This window comes from Dipodomys merriami, unplaced genomic scaffold, assembly GCF_024711535.1.
Source record: "Dipodomys merriami isolate MVZ:Mamm:240054 unplaced genomic scaffold, mDipMer1.0.p SCAF_24, whole genome shotgun sequence".
Classification (NCBI taxonomy): domain Eukaryota; kingdom Metazoa; phylum Chordata; class Mammalia; order Rodentia; family Heteromyidae; genus Dipodomys; species Dipodomys merriami.
Genome location: NW_027203826.1, coordinates 1,253,493 through 1,275,882, shown reverse-complemented (window position 1 = coordinate 1,275,882; position 22,390 = coordinate 1,253,493). Strand labels below are relative to the sequence as shown.

General features: G+C 39.7%; 1 protein-coding gene across 1 annotated transcript in view; it reads left to right on the top strand.

The window, feature by feature from the left end:
- The window catches only part of Mpzl1 (myelin protein zero like 1), a 56,801-nt gene extending 45,935 nt beyond the window's left edge, over positions 1–10,866 (top strand). Inside the window, exons 5-6 of the mRNA XM_070034155.1 lie at positions 672–774; positions 7,783–10,866. Coding sequence (XP_069890256.1) covers positions 672–774; positions 7,783–7,884 — 205 coding nt within the window. The 3' untranslated portion in view covers positions 7,885–10,866. The remainder of the gene's footprint in view (positions 1–671; positions 775–7,782) is intronic.
- The last annotated feature ends 11,524 nt before the right edge of the window (positions 10,867–22,390 follow it).

Below are 22,390 nucleotides of genomic sequence, written 5' to 3'. Positions count from 1 at the left end.
AACTCATGTCTATAATCCTATTGACTCAGGAGTCTGAGAGACTCTTTCCTCCAATTAGACAGCAAAATGCTGGAAGTGGAGGTGTGACTCAAGCAATAGAGCTCCAGCCTTGAGTAAAAAACAAGCAAGAACACAGGGCCCTCGGTTCAAACTTCAGTATACACACACACACACACACACACACACACACACAGCCATAAATACAAGTCTGGATGTATATCTATCTGTAACTTAAAAAATACATTCAAAAGAGGCTTGCTTTTAATGGGAGTAAAAATGAATTTCCTTTAAGAAGGTTTAGTTTGCTCCTTTTAAAACTTTGATCTGGGTTGATGGCAAGGAAAAAAGACAAAGCAGCAAAAACAAATAAGAATTTATCACCAGAATTACAAAATCAGTATTTGAAACTGGAGTGAAGATATTGTACCACATTAATTTTTGTGCCTCCGATAGCAGCAGGTTCACCTACTCAGAAGGGTGAATGAGTTTCTGATCTAGAAAGTACTTTTAAGAGAGCAGTGTTTTGGGTTTTTTTGGTACTCATTGTTTTGTTGTCTTTTGTTTTTCTACATCTGCTGCTTTGTCTTGCCATCACATGCATTTCTATATTTTTGTTCCATTTACTTTATGTATTTTTTTTACATTTGTTCTTCAAATTGCCAATCCATCAGCTGCAGCACATCAGAGAGTTTGTCATCAGTTAAGCAGACTCCACGGAAGTCCCCCTCGGACACAGAGCATCTAGTAAAGAGTCTGCCTTCAGGATCTCACCAGGTAATGGCTGGTGGCAGTTGTACTTGCTCAGTGTGCTTTAACATTTGGTGTCACTTCCTGGGTATGGGAAAGAATACTGAGCTGTGTCAGAGAAGCACAAGTCAGAGAAGGGAAAGAGGCAGAAGGAAATGAAAGGGCTCATCTAGAAAGACCACAAGAAAATGTGCAGACAGGGATCTGACCTGAATATTGTTTTCTATCAAACCACCACTGACATATTACTTACCAAGAATGTGGTTTCTTTAGCCCAAATAAAGTTAGAATAGCTCTGTCAGCTGTAATAGATGCTTCTTTAAGTACCCAAGGAAATAAAATCTGGTGAACTATATTCTGAACAAAAGTGTTCTATAAGAAATTTATCAGGAAGAGAGCAAGGCAGTGCTTGCCTGTAATCCCATCTATTCCAGATAAGGAGGCAGAAGGACCACAAGATTGAGAACTGCCCAGATAAAGGGTGGTCACAAGACCTGTCTCAACAACAAAGAGTAAAACCATATCTCAGTAGTTCATGCTTATAGTCATAGCTATTCAGGAGATTGAGTCCTGCAGGCTCAATCCAGGCAGAAAATTTCAAAGCTTCATTTTCAGAATAACCAGCTACAAGCCAGGCTAGAGCCATGGCTAAAGTGGAAGAGTGCCTGCCAAGCAAGTTTGAAGCCCTGAGTTTAAACCCTGGTACCCACATAAAGGGGAGAAGGACTAAATCAGCTGGTAAAGAAATTGCCTAGCATGTATAAGACTCTGGGGAAATTCCCAGTAATACACACACCCTCCCCCAAAAAAGGAGAGGGGAGAGAGGAGAGAGAATGGGAGAGGAAGAGAGAGGAAGGGAGGGAAGTAGGAAAGTGAGGGAAAGAGAGAAGAGGGGAAAGGAAAGTAGGGCGAGGGGAGAGGAGAAGAGGTTAACTTTCTTAGTATTGCTAATAAAATAGAAAAATTATTTTGTAGAAAAGAAGTTATATTCAGAATTCAGCTCAGGATCAAACATTGTGCTTAATACTGTTTTGGCTGTGCTCCTTTATAATTGTGGCTTGGCAATAGCTTTGAATCTAGTATCACTGTGGTTTTTCTGGGATAGAAAGAAATCTAAGGAATTCGGCATTATTTGGTCTGTTCTACTTTTCCCTGAGGATGTGATAGCTGGAAGGAAGAGGATTATGAGGAAGAAAATAACAATGTTTATGAAGTTGTCTGAATAAGATCTATAGTCCCTATCTCTCTTATTGGGTGAACAAACTATTATATCTGGGAGGGAGACTGAGGCATTCTTACTAAATTACTAAATTTACATGAGGTAGTGACAAAATGGGGACCAAAACCTAGGTTTCTGGATTACCTGATTTCTATTGCAGCAGCAAGCTCATAACGTATTCACTCTCTCGCTCCCTTTCCCCCTTACTCCCCTCCTCTTAAGTTTTACTTAATTGGGATTGCAAATGGGCATTGCTTGTAATGAAGGCATGAGAGTTACAGCTTGGCAAAGCTTTAGTCTGTCCTTTAAGTGCTACGCTCTCCTCTTGAAAACAAAATTTAAAAATGAGGTGTTTTGAGTAGGAATTATTTTAAATCTTTTTTGTGTAAATATGTGATGAGTAATTGGTTGTCTGTATCTTTTTCTAGAAATAATACTTTCATGCAAAAGGCAATATTTTTGGAGAACAGTGATTGGAATTAGGAATTTGTCAACGGTAGAGCATGGACATAGTAATGTTTTAGGAGAAGTGCATTGTGTGCATCTTATTAGCCCCATGACAGTCATGCAAGATGCATGTTTCTGATTTACATGAGAAGCAGCTAAGCCTTAAATAGATTGCGTCCTTTGTTCACTGTCACTCGTTAGTGCAGAAATGGTATTAGATCCTGTCCAGTTCTAGGACATATGCTTATTCTGTCCTTGCCCAATTCTTTTCATCTCTGTTTTGGTAATTGGTATTAATCTCAAAGAGAGTCGTAATAATGTGTTTGACTTTATTATGAATAAATACTGATAAATACTGGGGGAAAAGTGTTTTGTCAGTATCTGTGCTTCTGTTAAAGGCATGTGTTCTCAGAGTGCTACATGTTAGGAGTGGTCTCTTTAATCCTTAAGGACTAGAATTAAATTGCCCAAAGCAATTTTTTTACTATAGAACATGAACTATAGGAGTTTTATCAGAACTGCTAGCTGGGTACTGGTGGCTAACACCTGTAATTCTAGCTACTCAGGAGGCCAGCTTGAGCAGGAAAGTCTGTGAGACTCTTATGTCCAATTAACCACCAAAAAAGCTACAAGTGGAACTGTGGTTCAAGTGGTAGAGTGCCAGCCTTGAGCAAAAAATCACAGGGACAGTGCACAGGCCTTTAGTCCACCTTAGCACAAAAAAAGGTAAGGGAGACTGCTAGACAGGAACTCTACCACTTAAGCAAGCTCCTAGCCTTGTGGTATTTAGAACAGGTCTCTTTACTCTTCTACAGAATTCTTCCTACACCTTCTTTCCCTGTCCTTAGCAGTATGCTTTTATATGAGAATAAATTTGATACAAATGGAATTCAGTGGTAATTTTATCTGTAGTTACAACTAAAAGAATAAACCTACCTCAGACAATGCTTTTATTTATTTTGCTGATTCTGGGGCTTGAACTCTGGGCCAGGGTGCTGTCCCTGAGCTTTTTTTTCGCTCAAGGTGAGCACCCCACCACTTGAGCCACAGCACTGCTTCCAGCTCTTTTGAGTAGTTATTGAAGATAAGAGGCTCATGGTGTTTCCTGGCTGAGGTGGCTTTGAACCGAGTTCCTCAGATCTCATCCTCCTGAGTAGCTAGTATTATTGGCATGAGCTATTGGTGCCCAGGCCTGACAATGCTTTCTGTAAGCTTTTCAGTAATGTCAACTTTTGCCTTGTTGTTGTTGTTGTTGGTCATGGGGGCTGAACTCTAGGCCTGGGCACTGTCCCTCAGCTCTTCAGGATAGCACCCTACCACTTGAGCCACAGCGCCACTTCTAGCTTTTTTCTGTTTATATGGTGCTGAGGAATTGAACCCAGGGCCTCATGCATGTAAGGCAAGTACTTTATCACTGAGCCAACTTCCCAGCCCCATAATGTCAACTTTTGAAGTAAATAGTTGAGGGAGAATATCCAAATTAAAAATTTCACTTTAATTATAATTCTTTATTGAAAAAAAAAGATGGGGAAGATGGATACCAAGATTCAGTAAAAATAACTAGGTTCCTATGGCTCTTACTGTTTCCTTTCTGAATTTTTATATACTCAAAGAGAGTATCTTTGCAATACAGGCTAGTTTCTGAGTTGATTTTGTTTCATTGGATCTTCCTGAAGTCCTGAGCAATCTCACTAGATCTCAGAATTCCCATTCTGGAATATGTTCCACCAAGATACCAAAGTACCTTCATCTTCTAGATAGAACCAGAACCAGCCTTTAGAAAACTGTTCTATTGGGGTTAGATTCATTAACAGATCACTGATCTCAGCCCACATTTTACAATTCCTCTGTATTAAAGATGGATGTCGTGGTGGAGATAGGGACATTTTAGTTTGAGTCTGCCTGGGCAAAGTAAGCATAAGATCTTATCTGAAAATCCAGCTATAATCCTAGCTACTCACAATTCGAAGACAACCCAGGCAGGAAAGTCCAAGAGACTCTTTATCTCCACAATTAATCACAAAAATGCCAGAAGTGGAACTGTGACTCAAGTGGTGGTAAACTACTTTTGAGCAAAAAGCTCAGACAGTACGTAGGCCCTGAGTTCAAACTGCAGTACTGTTGCTAAAATATATATTAAGGAAAAACAACAATAAAACCACCAAACTAAAAGCAAAGTGAACTGGGGGTGTATCTTAAGTGGTAGAGCATTTCCTTAGCTAATGTGAAGCTCTTAGTTCAATCCCCAGTACCTAAAAAAAATTGCTTCTTTTTTTTGGGGGGGAGGGGAGGGAGGGAAGTCCAGTTGTGGGGCCTGAACTCTGGGCCTGGGTGCTGTCCCTCAGTTCTTCAGCTCAAGGATAGTGCTCTACCACTTGAGCCACAGCACCGCTTCCGGGTTTTTTCTTTTTGCTTATGTGGTGCTGAGGAATCGAACCCAGGACCTCATGCGTGCAAGGCAAGCACTGTACCACTGAGCCACCTTCCCAGCCCCGCTTGATTCTTTAACTATCCCTTCATGTGGCCCTCACAGTCTGCTAAGTTCTAGACTAAGTAATTAAGTCACTGAAGTGAGACCATAGTACATTCTAAGAGGGAAAAAGTAGGCATAACAAAAACCAAATCCCTAACAGAAAGTTCTATTCCTTCTTTGGTTTTCTAATTACTTTGTTAAAAGACAGTACTATCTCATTTGAAAGAACTTACTGGTATTTTGGCAGTTGCTGACTGATGCAGATACAATTCTGTATTTTTAACCTCCCTCTGGCCTTTTTTCTATTCAACATACAGTATCAGCTATTTATGGCCATAAATAATGATAAATGTAGTTCTTTTTGTTTAGCTACCAAATCTGGCTTTATGGGGCAAGTCTTCTGGTCAGTTTGGTTCAGCTGATGTTAGCTGGCTGACAGTTGGCTGGAGATTGGCTTCTGGCTGGATAGTTCTCTGCTAGGCAAGTTGGCCTAGCAGAGAAAAGCAGCCTGGACCCGGATGTCTCTCTCAGAGAGACAGCAGGCTAACTTGTTTATATTGTGCTGGCAGATTCAGGAATCCCAAGATCCATAAGAGACTGGAAGCAGCAAAGCCTGTTGGGGGTCTGGGTGTGACAACTATACCAAATTACTTCTGTCTCATTCTGTTGATACGGGAAGACCACAGAGTGCCCCAGATTCAAGGAGTGGAGAGATGTGTTTCTTCTCTTGATGGATATGTGACATTACATTACAAAGGATGTAGTTTTGGTAAAGGAAGGAGTTAAGACCATATTTACATTCCATCATACCTTGTAAACTCCTTTCCCCATGAACACACCCTAAAACTCCTGAGTCTGTAGAAATAGAGGTGCAGAGTTTTATCTTAAAAGTTATATAAGCAGGGCTGAGAAGTGGTAGGGTACTTGCTTTGCATGCATGAGGCCCTGGGTTCGATTCCTCAGCACCACATAAGCAGAAAAAACCTGAGTTGCGCTGGGGCTCAAGTGGTAGAGCGCTAGCCTTGAGCTGAAGAGCTGAGGGACAGCGCCCAGGCCCAGAGTTCAGGCCCCACGAACAGGGGGAAAAAAAAAGTTATGTAAGCAAGTACTGAAATCCTGTTTTATTAACCTTTTTTCTTTTTGGATGAGCACTTCCTTTTTGTTTTTCTTGAAGCTTGTTGAGGTGAAGATAGAACCTCTCTGTATGATTTAGTATTGACAATGTAAAGGGCATTAAGGAAGATCAGCTACACTGAAGATGAGCACATGACAAGTTTGACTTCTTCCTTGATTAGTTACCTTTATGTTTTAAAGTATGTTTATAATAAGATGCTTATATTTATAATAAGATGCTTATAGTAATAATAATTAGATTGTGTTGAGAGAATATTGGCTATTAGACATTGCCTTAGGTTATTTATAAGAATCATTTAAGTCTCAGAACACTAAACATTTTAGAGACATAGAAATTATTCAGAGGGCCATGTGGTCAGTGCTGTTCTCTACTAGTTTGGGTGAAGAATGTCTTTTGAATTCCGGCTGTGGACTCCCAAGTTCAGAAGGGTCTTGTTGTCTTGTTTTATAACTTCACTTCAGATATACCATTGTACAACCCTTGCAGCTGGGCCTGTCCCTTCTGTGGAAGTCAGTGCTGACCTCCATGAGATCACAATTTACACACTAAAGGATGCAAGTTGTTGCTGGTAGCTTGTTAGAGCTGCTGAGTTGAGGTAGTTCATTTTAAAGCACATGCTTTTGGCTACTGAATTTACCAATTTAAAGTTGAAAGTATAACTATATTATTGAATCGGTCAAGGAGAGGTCCCTGGGTTGGCCGAAAAGTTGGCTGTGTTATGTTAAATTTTCATTTTAAAATCAATGCTGTTTTGTTGTTTATAATTTTAGAATCTCTAGGTAGGGACTGAAATGTGAAGCTCCCTTCTGATGTTTGAATCTTCTATTTCTGCTCATATTTCGCCCCTAAGAGTTGGTTATCACTCTGCCTTTAGAGCCCAAATTTCCACTGCTTTACTGGCTGGTAGTGATCTGCAATTTTAACCTTCTCCTTGTTACTGGGAGTAAAAGGAGTATTTGTACTTCTTTCCATTTGGAGTTTTTCTGTAGAGTAGTACCATATAGATGGTAGATTAGTATAATATAGTATTATAGATATGTTCTTATAGATTGTTACCATTAAAAAAACACACACACAATTTAAAGCAGAAAGAACACAAGCAAACCTGAGATGTGGTTTATTTGTACAAAATGTGCTCAACACACACAAGGGCCCATATTTGATCCCTTATGTCCAAAAGAGAAAAAAAAATTCAAGTAATAGTTCAATTGGTCACAAGGTCAGACGAAAAGAATTGTTAAAAGTAGAATTGAATATTTTAATAAGTAGTATTAAATATTTGAAGTATTTTAAAGTACCTATTTAACACAAAGTGACCAGTTTACAATGATAGCGTCACATGTTGGGTAGCACCCAATTTGTTTTTTGACATGACTTACTCGGAAGCTTATGATTTCAGTGGGTCTGGGGTCAGTAGAGTGCTGCCTACCTTAGTTGCTAGGGCTCTGATCCCAATTTCAGAGATTGAAGAGTTCTGTAGCATATAAGGAATAAGGGATATTGTTACAGAAATTTCTAAGGAAGATTTTAAGGTGTTTAGAAAAGTGCTGTACAAAATAGATCTGATAAATACTAGCACTAACAATTATCAATGCCTAATCTTACTTTCAAGTCAATCCTGAGTATGTATCATTTATAAGAAGTCTTTAGAAGATATTTGGGAGAAGTCTTTGATTTTGAACCAGAGTATAATCACTTTGATGTCTGTATCTTAGGGACTGTCAGTTTCTCAAAACTTCTCATTTTATTTCTCTTCTGCAGGGGCCAGTTATATACGCACAGTTAGACCACTCTGGTGGACATCACAGTGACAAGATTAACAAGTCAGAGTCTGTGGTGTATGCGGACATCCGGAAAAATTGAGAAAAGACCAAGAACATATCCTAAACAAGAAACAAATCCAAACTGGACTCTTTTCCAGAAAGTGTAATCCATAGCCATATGTGGTCTTGAGGACCCAGGCACGGACAAGCATGTGTATACTCATAGAGGGAGAAAAACAAATGTGTATGAAGACTATGTATAAATATTCTGTTTAATTTTCCTGATGTGAGAAGCCAGTGTTGCATGATGAAAAGATTCTGTTCATATATAATTTGTCTTACTGTTTTTGTACATTCTTTGGGACAATTTACAGTTCTGAAATTTCAGAAACATTCCTATTATCATCATGTGGATGTGGTTTGCCTTAAATGGAGACAGAGACCTTGTAGTATTTCCTAGACATGGCCTTTTTGTCTAAGGGCTCAACCAGTCTTAGCATTTATTGTAGTTGGAAGATGCGATACTCTGATGGAAGCAGATCCAGGGTGGCCTTTGGACACTGTATCAGAAATAAATAGTTGGTGGTATCTTTTAGACAGCACCCCTTAACTATGCCACTTGAAGCCAGTTTGGGAAGCTTTGATTAATGTTTTTCTACAACAAGGAGCAGTTTTTATCTTTTAGTATTGCATAGGTTTACTTTGACATCATACCCTTTAAGAATATATTCAACATGTTGATTCATAATGGCAGGAGTAACAAAGGATAAAGGTTAGAAATCACGTCCTTTTGGGTACTTTCAGCCAACCATAGAGACAAAGTAGAAAATCCAGACTTTGCTTGAGGGGTATTGTGACCTCTGGAGGCAAAGGTGTCAGTTACCTTTTTTGCTGACATTGTTCCTGCTTAAAGTCAGAGTCTTCACCCAGAAGAAGCTGAAAAGAGTTCCTCCTTCCAAGTGTGCAGAAATGGGGTTGCTGGATTGCATTCACTAGAGAAATGGTCTTGTAAAGCCTCAGGCAGGCAGGCATGTGGCTTTTCTTGTAGCTTCACAATATCAAAAAGAAAGACCTCTGGGCTAAAAGGAGTCAAGAATTTTAAAACTGAAGCAGGGCTAGTTCTGCTACTTGGCAATCTCTTTTATGTCCCTGTTGTGGGTTTGTTTTATTTTTCTGTTTTTCTCCTGTTACTTGATTAACAACGAAACAAGAGAAAAGGTAATTTGTTCTCTCCTAAATTCATTTTCTCTCCTCCACTACTCCCTCTCCTACTTCAGATGAAAGAGGTTTTATATTTAATTGGTAATTAGGAGCATGGTCAGGGTCATTAAGCAGTTTATTTATATTGTCATCCTCCCATTTGTTTTTCCTCTTAAAAACTGGAAGCCCACAGTTACGGGAAGAATGCTGTCTAGAAGGTCTACATGGTTTATTGGGATTGGGTAAGTGGGAATGAAGGGAAACAAGCTTCCTCCTATTTACTTTAAGGTCACCATAAACTGTCTTTTTCTTCCTGTGTTCTGTTATGTTTTTCAATGTTTGGAGGCTGAGTCTATAAAAGAAATAAAGCATGATTTAGGTTTAAATATATGAGGCAGTGGAGGCCACTGGAGCTTCAGAACTGTCCTGTGAAGGAGGTCTTTGATTTTTGGAGGAACTATTTGTTGTTAGTCCCATAGTGCTCCAATATGGCCAGTATATACAGTTTATGTGTCTGTAAGCAAGAAGAGAGGAGAGTTTGGCATCACTAACATGACATCTCTCAAGCTGAGGAACATCTGTCCTGTGTCCTGTGTGCCTGATCTACAGTCTCCAATTTCTCCTCCATGTCCACAGGTCCCACTCAGGAGTAAGGCAGAAAACCTTTCTAGAACCTTTCTGCTCCCATTTCAAAAACATTAGGAGCTCTGGGCACTGGTTGCTCATGGCTGTAATCCTAGCTACTCAGGAGGCTGAGATCTGAGGATCACGGTTCAAAGCCAGCCTGGGCAGGAAAGACCATGAGACTCTTATCTCCTATTAATCACAAGAAAACTGGAAGTGGCACTGTGGCTCAAGTGGTAGCGTACTAGCCTTGAGCTGAAGAGCTGAGGGACAGTGCCCAGGCCCAGAGTTCAAGCCCCATGACCAACAACAACACCCCCCCCAAAAAAAAAAAAAGAAAAGAAAACATTAGGAGCTATTAGAAGACCTCTTATATATGTTTTAAGTGATTAGGATTGTTACTATTCAAACACATGCCAAGATAATGAAATCCTCAGGGAGCCTTTGCCACTGTATGAATGACATAGCAAAGCCTTAAGGTGTGTTTAAGATAAGAACAGAAACCCAGAGACAGTCATAGCCCAAGTGTGTACATTGTCATGTGCAATGCTTCCTGACATTATTTTACAGAGAAAATGGGCCTTCCCCCTTTCTCCTTTGTCAGCAGTCCTGTGAGTAAACTGTACATTCTTGATACTTACTGATGGTAAGAGCCCTGATTTCTCCTGGTGTGAATCTGGTGGTGGGGTACCATTCCAGGTGGGGTACCTGATTTGGACCTCCTAGCCAAACCAAATGCCTCGCCCTCTTTCAGCAGCCTGGTATAAGAGCAGAAAATTTCCTCCCCCACCTTCTTTGAGCCATTCCTCCAGGCAAAGGCAGTCAGCTGCTGATGGGGCTGTGGGAGGGATGTCTGAAGGCCATTTTTCACATTTATACATAGGGTCTGAGTTAGGGCTCTGAGCCAGGGTCTTCTAACTTCTGCACACTACTTCCTTTAGTGTTTTTTTCACCATTCCCCCTCAGGCCTCAGCATTTCTGGGCTTGGTACAGCTAACCATTGAGGTTGCATCCAGATGGCAGACCTGCTCTTCCTGTGTCTTGTGCTGGAAGAACAAGACTTCTTAAAATTTTATGTGACTTTTGTAAGGGGACACCTAAAAGGGATTGTTCAGAGATTAAAATTCCTATCTGTAATTTCTCAGTTAAAATGTATCCAATTGGGGAAAACCATCATGTTCATATTATCTTTGATCTTTTCTTTTGCAATTGTACTTCTGTGAATACTTTTAATACATCTTTTTTTTCAATTTCTGAATGGTGTTGTGTGCTCATTTTTAACCAAATAGAAAAAGAATTTTATAAAAGCCTTTTCATTCAGACCATTCTAGCTACACCAGTCTAAACATACCACCCATTGGTCTGCTTTCTTCAGGGCCTTCCTGCTACTGTTTCCTAGGCCTGAAATGTCTTCAAACATGCCTCACAGATATTTGTTTGGTTCATCCTATCACTTCCATTAAGTCTTTGTTCATGTTATTTTCTTTTTTGTTGATGCTAGTACTGGGTCTTGAACTCAGGCCTGGACACTGTCTCTTAGCTTTTTTGTGCAAGGCAAGCACTCTATTATTTGTGCCACAGCTCTATTGCTGGCTTTTTGCTGGTTTATTAGAGATAGTCTCAGATTTTTCTCACCCCCACTGGTTTTGAACCTTGATCCTCAGATCTCAGCCTCCTGAAGAGCTAGGATTACAGGTGTGAGCTATCAATGCCCAACAAATAATGTCATCTTAAGAGAGACCCATGACATAAAAAAAAAGCAAACTACCCTACATTGACTCTCTAACCCCACAATTATGCTCTATAATTCTCTTTCGAACTATGTATTCACTTGTCCATTCTCTCCACTAGAATGTGAATATCAGGAAACAGCATTATGGGTGTTCTGCTCATTGCTCTTTCCATAGGTCATAGAACAATGTGTGGCACTTTGCGGCTATTTATTACATGTTGATGGAAGGCAGGATGGTTTTATCCATTACCACTCTATGCTGTCTTGAGAACTGGCCTGTGTCAGGCACTATGCTGAGGGTAAAGAAACGGAACAAAATAAAGGTCTTCCAGGGGCTTGCTGTGGATAGAAGTGGAAGGTAGTAGTAATAAGTAATTAGTTATTAAGTACTTATTGTGTGCTGGGCCCTTTGCATTTCTTTCTATTACAGCATGCTTAGTTAGTAATACCAGTTATATAGTTAGTAATACCAGTCTTAGACCCATTTGCAGAGACTGTCAGGATTAGATAGCTTGCCCTACCACTGTCACTTAGCCAGTAAGCTACAGAGAGGTGGGGCTGGAGCTGGTGCTGGTTGATCCAAAAGAAAGAACCTGACATTTTTTTCAGGTTAATATGTTGTGATCTTAAGGGCAATTTGTTTCCCTGTTGCTCAGGAGTTAGGTGTCAGCATAGTGTGAGGTTGAGGCAGTATACATGATGGAAACAGGCCCTAGGTGCTTGACCTAAGTCTGAAAGACAACAGGTAACTTAATCTTTAAGAGCTATATCACAAATAATGTGATACTAATCAAGCAGTGATGTGTCCCAGTGACATATTAACTTTATAGGTCACAAGAGTTCATGATTAGTTCCTGGCTTTTATAATGTCCTGCTCTTCTAAATAGGAGAGAAGAGTTAGAGTTGGCAGGAACATGGCCGGTATCTGTCAGGGGTGGTTGAGATGCTTCTTGAAGGCACAAAGAAGAGCAGGTTATTACTATCTCTACACTTCTTCCCCAGTTAGCACTCAGTATTAGAGGCCTTCCTCCTTCCAGGGCTCTGATTTCCAAGCTATACATACATACTCTGCCTCTGATGTTGCTTCAACCCCTGAACAGGCTAAAGGGGGGAGGGGAGGGGATGTTGTTCAGATCCTTAGGGAAGGTGAGGAAGTGTTTGCAGAAGAGGATCTTGGTGCTTGTGGCAATAATAGAAATGGTAGAGGAACTCACCCTGCTGTACTTTTTTCCTATGTAGTTGAATTCCTTCCTTCCTTCCTTTCTTCTTTCCTTCCTTCCTTCCTTTCTTCCTTCCTTCTTTCCTTCCTTCCCTCCGTCCTTCCCTCCTTCCCTTCTTTCTTCCCTCCAGCCTTCCCTTCCTCCCTCCTTTCCTCCCTCATTCCCCTCTTTCCTTCCTTTCCTCCTATCTTAATCATTTGTTCATTTGTTTGTTCGTTCATGCCAGTCTTGTTCATTCATGCCAGTCCTGAGCTTGAACTCAGGGCCCAGGTGCTTTTTATGTTCAAGGCTAGCACTCACCATTTAAGCCACAATTCCACTTGCAGCTTTTTGCTGATTAATTGGTGTAAGAGTCTCACAGGCTTTCTGCCTCTCCTGAGTAGCTAGGATTCCAAGTGTGTGCTTGGCTAAGATTTTTTTTTATCAGTCATGGGGCTTGAACTCTGGGCCTGGGCGCTGTCCCTCAGCTCTTCAGCTCAAGGTTAGTGCAATGCCACTTGAGCCACTTTCAGTCTTCTGGTGCTTAATTGGAGATAAGAGTCTCACAGACATTGCTGCCTGGGCTGGCTTTGAACCACAATCCTTAGATCTCAACCTCCTGAGTAGCTAGGATTACAGGCATGAGCCACTGGCACCTGGCAGTTTTTTTCTTAACTATGAAAGACTTCCAAGTATACACAAAAAGAATAAAATCAGTCTTCATATATGTATACTCAATAATCACTTCAAATCTTATTTTTATTCTTGTGAATTATTTTAAAAGAATTCCCCCCCCCAAAAGAAAACAACAAAGAAAGAATTCCCAAATCATGTCAAATTCTTTCTTCCCTCTGACCCTCCCTCTTCTCCCTCTAAATGAGCTGGCATTTATTAGTATTTTGCTCAAACCAAAGCAAAGTCTGTCCTACTGGAGAGTTCTAGAGTCCCAGGCTCTGTCTTAGACTACAGGCTACAAAGCCTTGGCTTCTCATAGTGAACCAGGTTTGCCCAGGAGGTAAACCTATAGTTGGTCCTGTGACTTTGTGGATGAAAGATACTGAAACAGACAGTGCCTGTATCATCTTCATCAGGAAGACTTTAGAGTTCATAAGCATCAGATCACAAAGCAGGAATGGAGACCAGTCTCTCCAACTGAGGAACTTGCATTTAGTAATCACTTGTGGGACTCAAGTGAACAGAGTTCCCTGACTGGGATGGCCAGTGAGCTGGGGTGGAAGGATGCTATAGAAATTGAAGGCTACATAAGAAAAAAGGATTGGTCAATATTGTAGGTGAGCTGGGCATGTTTTTAGTTGGAAAGATCTGGTCTGATGGGTTTAGTGATAATGGTTGTGTCTATTAGGACTTCCTCAACTGAACTGCTGTTCATGAATTAAACAAACTGACTTGATCTTGTAGTGTGTCACATACAAGCTGGAATCAGCTTGGTTGCTTAAAGTACATGGCTGAGAAGTGACAAAGGGCATTCTGCATCAAAGTATAAGACTAAGTAGATCCTGTGGTGTCAAGTTCATGCCATACGCATTTCTTATTGGTAAATGGGTTGATATGGTGGCTGGTTGGGGATTCCTGTTACCAGAAGCTAAACTGATCTCAGATTGTGTCTGAGAAAAAGGTTTGAAAAATATGACAGAAAGAGAGCGTATGGCATTAACATAGCACAGGAAGATAGTATTTCAGCCCTTCTCAGTCTTTATGCACCATCTTTGCTACAGAACTTGCCTTGGTCTAAATAGGAAGAATTAGGATCCTTGAGGTAACGTTCTGATTAGAGGTACTCCTGTAAGACCATGATGCCAAAGATACTGTCCTGTCCTTACTTCCTCTTTCTTTTGCTCTTAACTAGTGTCTTACTTATTGTTTGTTTGTTTTGTGGTCCTCTTTCCCCATTCCACTGTCAGGCAGGTTTTAACTTATCAGCCACCTGCAAGTTGCATAGGCTACAATTCCCTTACCACTTGCTTTTTTTTTTTTACTGATTCCTATCAGTCTCGGTTTCTGATATCTGGGATTACAGGCCAATTATTAATTAATGCCCTGGCAGTACCAACTTTCAGACCTTCTTAGTGGGTCTCTCTCTATAAATGCAATTTACCTTAGTTTTGTGTGTATATACATGTATACATATATGTATACATATATACACATGTACATATATACACACATATATGCATACATATATGAAGACACTATATGATACTATATTTGTATATACACATACTATACTATACTATACTATATATATGTGTGTATACATATATGTATATACATATGGTATATATAGTCACAGTATATATCTATACATACATACATCATATATTCATACATATATGTGATATATATCTATATCTTTGGATATAGATACATATACACATACTTTATTGGGATTTGAACTCAGCACCTGGGTACTATCCCTTAGCTTTTTCATGCATGCTACCACTTGAGCCACACCACCACTTCTGGTTTTTTGATGGTTAAATGGAGGTAACAGTCTCATGGGTTTTCATGCCAGGGCTACCTATGAATCACGATCCTCAGATCCCAGCCTCCTGAGTAGCTAGGATTACAGACATGAGCCACCAGTGGCTGACTACTCCTATATTCTCATTGTATATTATCTCAGTATCTTGTCACATTTAACTAAAACATTTAAAAAGTACCTTTTGACAATCAAATCCCAGTTTGTAATCCAGTTTCCTTTGTCTTGAAAATGACATTTTACAATAGGTTCCTTCAAATCAAGATCCAAAGATGGTCCTAGCAAATTTTTGTTTGTTGCATGTTTTAAAAAACAAAAACAAAGCCATGTGCCAGGGCTCATGCCTATAATTCTAGCTCTGAAATCTGAGGATCTCAGTACGAAGCCAGCCTGGGCAGGAAAGTCCATGAGACTCTTATCTCCAATAAATCACTAGAAAACTGGAAGTGGCGCTGTGGCTCAAGTGGTAGAGTGCTAGCCTTGAGCTGAAGAACTGAGGGACAGCGCCCAGGCCCAGAGTTCAAGCCCCATGACAAAAAACAAGATGGGCACTGGTGGCTCACCTCTGCAACTAGGATTCTAGCTAGCTTTAGAAGGCTAAGATCTCAGGATCACAGTTCAAAGCCAGCAAAGTTCATGAGACTTTTATCCAATAAAATACTCAGGAAAAGCCAGAAGTGGTGCTGTGGCTCAAGAGGAAGAGTAATAGCCTTGAGCAAAGAAAGCTCAGGGACAGAGCCCAGGCCCCAAGTTCAAGCCCCAGGACTGGCCAAAAAAAAAAAAGGATCATGAGGCTGCAGTTTGTTTATTTTTTCCCCTTCCACGTCAGTATGTAAAGAACTAGGCTATGAATACCCACAGGTCTGTTATATGGGGTGCACCATATTTTAAATCATTTCCAAACTTACACTCATTTAGGCTGTTTCCCATTGTTTATGTCTGTTATTAGTGCTATAATTATCATTTGGCCTTATGTGCTACTCAGAGAGAGAGAGAGAGAGAGAGAGAGAGAGAGAGCATACACTACTCTTGGCCTCATGCTATCTTTTTAAAAAAATTTTTTTTTGTCAGTCCTGGGGCTTGAATTCCTGGCCTAGGCACTGTGCCTGAGCTTCTTTTGCTCAAGGTCAGTGTTCTACCACGTGAGCCACAGCACTGTTTCCAGCTTTTGAGTGGTTTGTTGGAGATAAGAGTCTCACAGAGTTTCCTGCCCTGGCCGACTGCAAACCATGATCCTTAGATCGCAGCCTTCTGAGTAGCTAGGATTTTAGGTGTGAGCACTGGCACCCAGCTTGTGACATATATGTATAGATAGATGAAAGATAAATAGATAGCGATTATATATAGAGAGCTATATCTATCTATCTATCTATCTATCTATCTATCTATCTATCTATCTATCTATCTATCTATCTATCTATCTATCTATCTATATACCTCAAATATATGTGAATTTACAACCAGGGTCCTCCTGGACCTTAGAAATACGATCTGATCTGAGAACTATGCTCCCTCCTCATCCTAAAGCCATCAGGACCTGACTCCAGAGCCTGAGAAAAACTGGCAGTAGAAAGTAAGAAGGTGGAGCTATTACGAATGGAGTTGCTTTCCTGATTTCAGCCATGCTCTTCTCATTGTTGGCACACAGAAAAACCATTGATTTTTGAGGGTTAATTTTATACCCTACTACTTTGCCAAAGTTTTGAATCAGCTTGAGTAATTTGGGAGTGGAGTCCATGGGATTTTTTAAAAATACAAGATAATGTCATCTGCAAAGAGGGAGAGTTTTACTTCATCTTTCCCTATTTGGATCCCTTTTATATTTGCATCTTGTCTTATTACTAAATTGAAGAGAAGTGGAAAGAGTGGACATCCTTGTCTTGTTCCTGAGTTAAGAGGAAATGGCTTTAGTTTTTCACCATTAAGTATAATGCTGGCTGTAGGTTTGTCATATACAGCCTTTATTGTATTGAGGAATGTTCCATGGATTCCTAGTTTTTCCAGACTCTTCATCATAAAGGGGTGGTTGGATCTTGTCAAATGCTTTTTCTGCATCTATTAAATTAACTTTACCAAAGAAGTGAAGGATCTCTATGATGAAAACTTTAAAAACATGAAAAAGGAAATAAAAACAGAACTTAGAAAGTGGAAAATCCTCCCATGCTCCTGGATTGGAAGGATCAACATCATTAAAATGACAATACTGCCAAAGGCTAGCTACAAATTCAATGTGAAACCTATCAATATTCTAATCTATTCTTCAAGGAAATAGAAAGAGCAATCCAAAATTCAATGGAACAATAAAAGACCCCAAATAGCAAAAATGATCTTCAACAGACAGAATAGTGCTAGAGGAATAGCAATACCAAATTTCAAACTCTACTACAAAGCCATAGTAATCAAAACAGCTTGGTACTGGCAAAAGAAGAAACCTCAGGACCAATGGAATCAAACTGAAAACCCAGAAATGAACCCACAGACCATCTAATCTTCGATAAGGGAGCTAACAAAATAGAATGGAAGAAAGACAGCCTCTTCAGTAAATGGTTAAAGGCCTGTAGAAAATTAAAGCTACATCCATATATACATCACTATGCACCAGAATCAACTCCAAATGGATCAAAGACTTTGAAGTAAAAGCAGACACCCTGAAAACATTACAGAACAGATTAGAAGAAACCCTAGGTCTCCTTGGCACAGGCCGAAATTTTCTTAATAGAAACACAAACACAACAAATCAAATCAAAGAAAGATTGGACAAATGGGATTGCATGAAGTTGCAGAGCTTCTGCATGACTAGAAAGATCAATATAAAGTCCATGGATTGGGAGAAGATCTTCAGTAGCCATACAACAGACAAGGGTCTCATATCTAAAATATACCTCAAAAAATTAAATCCTCCAACAACAAATCCTCAAAGAAACAACTACCTGATTAATAAGTGGGCTAAAGACTTAAAAGAGAAACTTGTCTGAAGAGGAAAGAAGGATGGCCAATAGATACATGAAGAAATGCTCGCTGGGAAGGTGGCTCAATGGTAGAGCGCTTGCCTTGCATGCCTGAGGCCCTGGGTTTGATTCCTCAGTATCACATAAGCAAAAAGAAAAAAAAAGCCGGAAGTGGCACTGTGGCTCAAGTGGTAGAGCGCTAGCCTTGAGCTGAAGAGCTAAGGGACAGTGTCCAGGCCCAGAGTTCAGGCCCCACAACCGGACCCAAAAAAAGAAGAAATGCTCAACCTCTCTAGCCATAAAAGAAATGCAAATCAAAACAACACTGTGATACCATCTCACCCCAATTAGAATGGCTATAATCAAGAACTCTTAACAACTACTGATGCTGGAGGGGATGTGGACAGAAGGGAACCCTACAGCATTGCTGGTAGGAGTGTAAACTTGTTCAACTACTTTGGGAAGTAGTATGGGGGTTCCTCAAAAGACTCCACATAGAGCTCCCCTATGACCCAGCAATCCCACTCTTGGGCATTTGCCTGAATGATCACAAACAAGACAATACTAAAACTACCAGTACAACTATGTTTATTGCAGCATTATTTACCATAGCTAAGATGTGGAACCAACCTAGATGCCCCTCAGTAGATGAATAAAAATGTGGTGTAGATACACAATGGAATTCTATGCCTCCATCAGAAAGAATGACATTGCCCCATTGGTTAGGAAATAGAAAGACTTGGAAAAAATTATATTAAGGGAAGTAATCCAGGCCCAAAGAAACATAGGTCCCATGGTTTCCCTTATTTGCAATAACTAATATATGTCTGAGATAAGCAGAAAAAGTCAGGTAAATTGATGTTAGGCAAAATGAACCCCAAGATAAGGACACAAGTGGTTTTTTTTCTTCCTTGCTATTGTTTCTAACATATTTATAAGGTGATTATTTTGTTGCTTTGTATGTCCCTCCCCCACAGTATAACCCCTGCTTTCACTGTATTTGATGTTGGTATAATTTGTGGAGGGGAAGGGAAAAAACATTATTTAAATAGGGATACAGGTGGACCTATTGCAACAATGAGATATACAAAATGCTATGTTGAAAAATGAACTTTACAACTTTGGTGGGGGGAGAGGGGAGGAGGCGGGGTTGGGGGGAGTGAGTGTAGTTGTGGAGATGGGAGGGCAGGGATGGTAGGGGATAAACAAAGGAGGAGGCAACAATGCTTGATAAGAAATGTACTTATTACCTTGCTTATGCAATTGTAACCCCTCTGTATGGTATTTTCACAGTTAAAAAAAGTATTAAAAAAAAAAAAAAAAGAAAGTAAAAGGGTGCTCCAAAATCTCCAGGGGACCTGGCTATGCTTATAGAGAAGGAAATGCAGAGTTTGAGGTTCAAAGGAATCTCCAAGGAGCTGCTATTTCCAGCTCCCATATCCTCCTACAAACAGGATGTTCAACTATTTATTGTCTTTTCTTGGCTCTGGCTTTTGGATTTCATTGTGCTTCCATTTCTTTACTGTTGGCATTTGTAGAATTGGCCTTTAGCATTCCAGAATAAAAGGAAAGGCTGATTTTTTTTGTTTTGTTTTGTTTTTTTCAGTTACTCTGAATCTGGGAAAAGGAAGTTTGGCATTAAAGGGTGCTCACACCCTTTATGTTAACTTATTTGTGGTTACCTTGCCTTTGTATCATTAAGTGATTTCAGGTAATCTGTATTTTGAATCATCATTCTGCTATAGCAAAGCTAAAGACTAGCTTAGCCAACAAGCTAAAAAGCCTACAGCCTACAGAATGGCAGATTTCTGTCAGCTACACATCAGACAATGGCCTAATATTCAAAATATACAGAGAACTTAGAAAATTAAACCCTCAAAAAATCAACAACTCAATTAATAAATGGGCTAATTAGTTAAAGAAAGTCTTCTCAGGCTGGGAATGTTGCTTAATGGTACAGTGCTTGCCTTGAATGCATGAAGTCCTGGGTTCAATTCCTCAGTACCACAGACAGAGAAAAAGCCAGAAGTAGCACTCTGGCTCAAATGGTAGAGTGCTAGGCTTCAGCAAAAGAAGCTCAGGGACAGTGCCCAGGCCCTGAGTTCAAGCCTAGGACTGGCAAAAAAAAAAAAAAAAAAAAAAAAAAAAAAGTCTTCTCAGAAGTAAACATAGCCAATAGACACATGAGGAAATGTTTAGTATCTCTGGCCATAAAGTAAATGAAAATCAATGAGATAACACCTCACCCCAATTATAATGGAATAGCCATTATCAAAAAAACCAATGATAACAGATGCTGGCAAGGATGCAGCCAAAAGGAAAGCCTTAATATATACTATTGATGGGAATGCAAACTTCTTCAACCACTTTGGAAAGCAGAATGGAGGTTCCTCAAAAAACTGAAATAACCTAGAATCCAGCAAATTCCACTCCTGGGCACTTATCTAAAGGATTATAAAGTGGGATACAATAAAGCCACCAGCACAACCGTGTTCATTGCAGCACTATTCACCATAGTCAAGGTATAGAATCAGCCCATTTGCTCTTCAGTGGACAACTGGGTCAAAAAAAAAATGTGGTTCATAAGAATGCAGCTGAAATAAGGAAAGCAACTCCTTTTTAATAGCCCCACAAAAAATAAAATATCTAAGAGTTAACTAAAGAAATGAAGGATGAAAACTTTGAAAACCTGAAAAAGGAAATTAAAGCAGAACTAAGGAAGTGGATAAACCGCCCATGGTCCTTGATTGGGAGGATTAACATCGTAAAGATGGCAATACTACCAAAGGCTATCAATGTGATACCTATCAATCTCCCAACTTCATTCTTCAATGAAATAGAAGAAGCAACCCAAAGGTTCATATGGAACAATAAAAGACCCCAAATAGCAAAAACAGTCCATAGCATAAAGAACAGTGCTAGAGGAATATCAATACCAAACTTCAAACTCTACTACAAAGCCATAGTAATATAAACAGCTTGGTACTGGCCCAAGAACAGAACTGAGGCCCAATGGAATAGGACTGAAGACCCAGAAATGAACCCACAGACCTATAGCCACCTAATCTTCGATAAGCGAGCTAACAAAATAGAATGGAAGAAAATGGTGCTGACAAAATTGGTTAGACGCCTGTAGAAAACTAAAGCTAGATCCATATATACATCACTATGCACCAGAATCAACTCCAAATGGATCAAAGACTTTGAAGTAAAAGCAGATACCCTGAAAACATTACAGGAAGGAATAGGAGATACTCTAGGTCTCCTTGGCACAGGCGAAAATTTTCTTAATAGAGTCCCAGAAACACAACAAATTAAAGAAAGGTTGGACAAGTGGGATTGCATGAAGTTGCAGAGCTTCTGCATGGCAAAGGACAGAGCTAGCAAGATCAATATAAAGCCCATGGATTGACAGAAGATCTTCAGTAGCCATACAACAGACAAGGGTCTCATATATAAAATATACCTCAAAAAATTAAATCCCCCAACAATAAATCCTCAAAGAAACAACTGCCTGATTAATAAGTGGGCTAAAGACTTAAAGAGAAACTTATCTGAAGAGGAAATAAGAATGGCCAATAGACACATGAAGAAATGCTCAACTTCTCTAGCCATAAAAGAAATGCAAATCAAAACAAGATTGAGATTCCACCTCACCCCAGTTAGAATGGCTATAATCAAGAAATCTAATAACAACAGATGCTGGAGGGAATGTGGCCTAAAGGGAACCTTACTGCATTGCTGGTAGGAGTGTAAACTTATTCAACCACTTTGGAAAGCAAGATGGAGGTTCTTCAAAAGACTCCACATAGAGCTCCCTTATGACCCAGCAATCCCACTTTTGGGCATTTATCCAAAGGATCACATACAAGACCATACTAAAGCTACCAGCACAACTATCTTTATCGCAGCATTATTTACCATAGCTAAGATATGGAACCAACACTGATGCCCCTCACTAGATGAATGGATCAAGAAAATGGGGTAAATATACATATAATGGAATTCTATGCCTCCATCAGAAAGAATGACACTGCCTGATTTGTTAGGAAATGGAAAGACTTGGAAAAAAAATTTATTAAGTGAAGTAATCCAGGCCCAAAGAAACATAGGTCCCATGGTTTCCCTTGTCTGCAATAACTAGTATATGTCTAGGACAAGCAGAAAAGCTCAAAAGCTATGTATATATGACCATATAAGATGATGCTAAGCAAAATGAACCCCAAGATGGGGACACAAGTGGTTTTATCTTTCTTGCTCTTGTTTCTAATGTATTTATAATGTAATGTGTGATTTTTTTGTATGTTCTTCCCCCATGGCATAACCCTTGTTTTCACTGTATTTGATTCTGGTGCCCTGCATCTTTTTTTTAAAATTTAATTTAATTTTATTTGTGAACATAC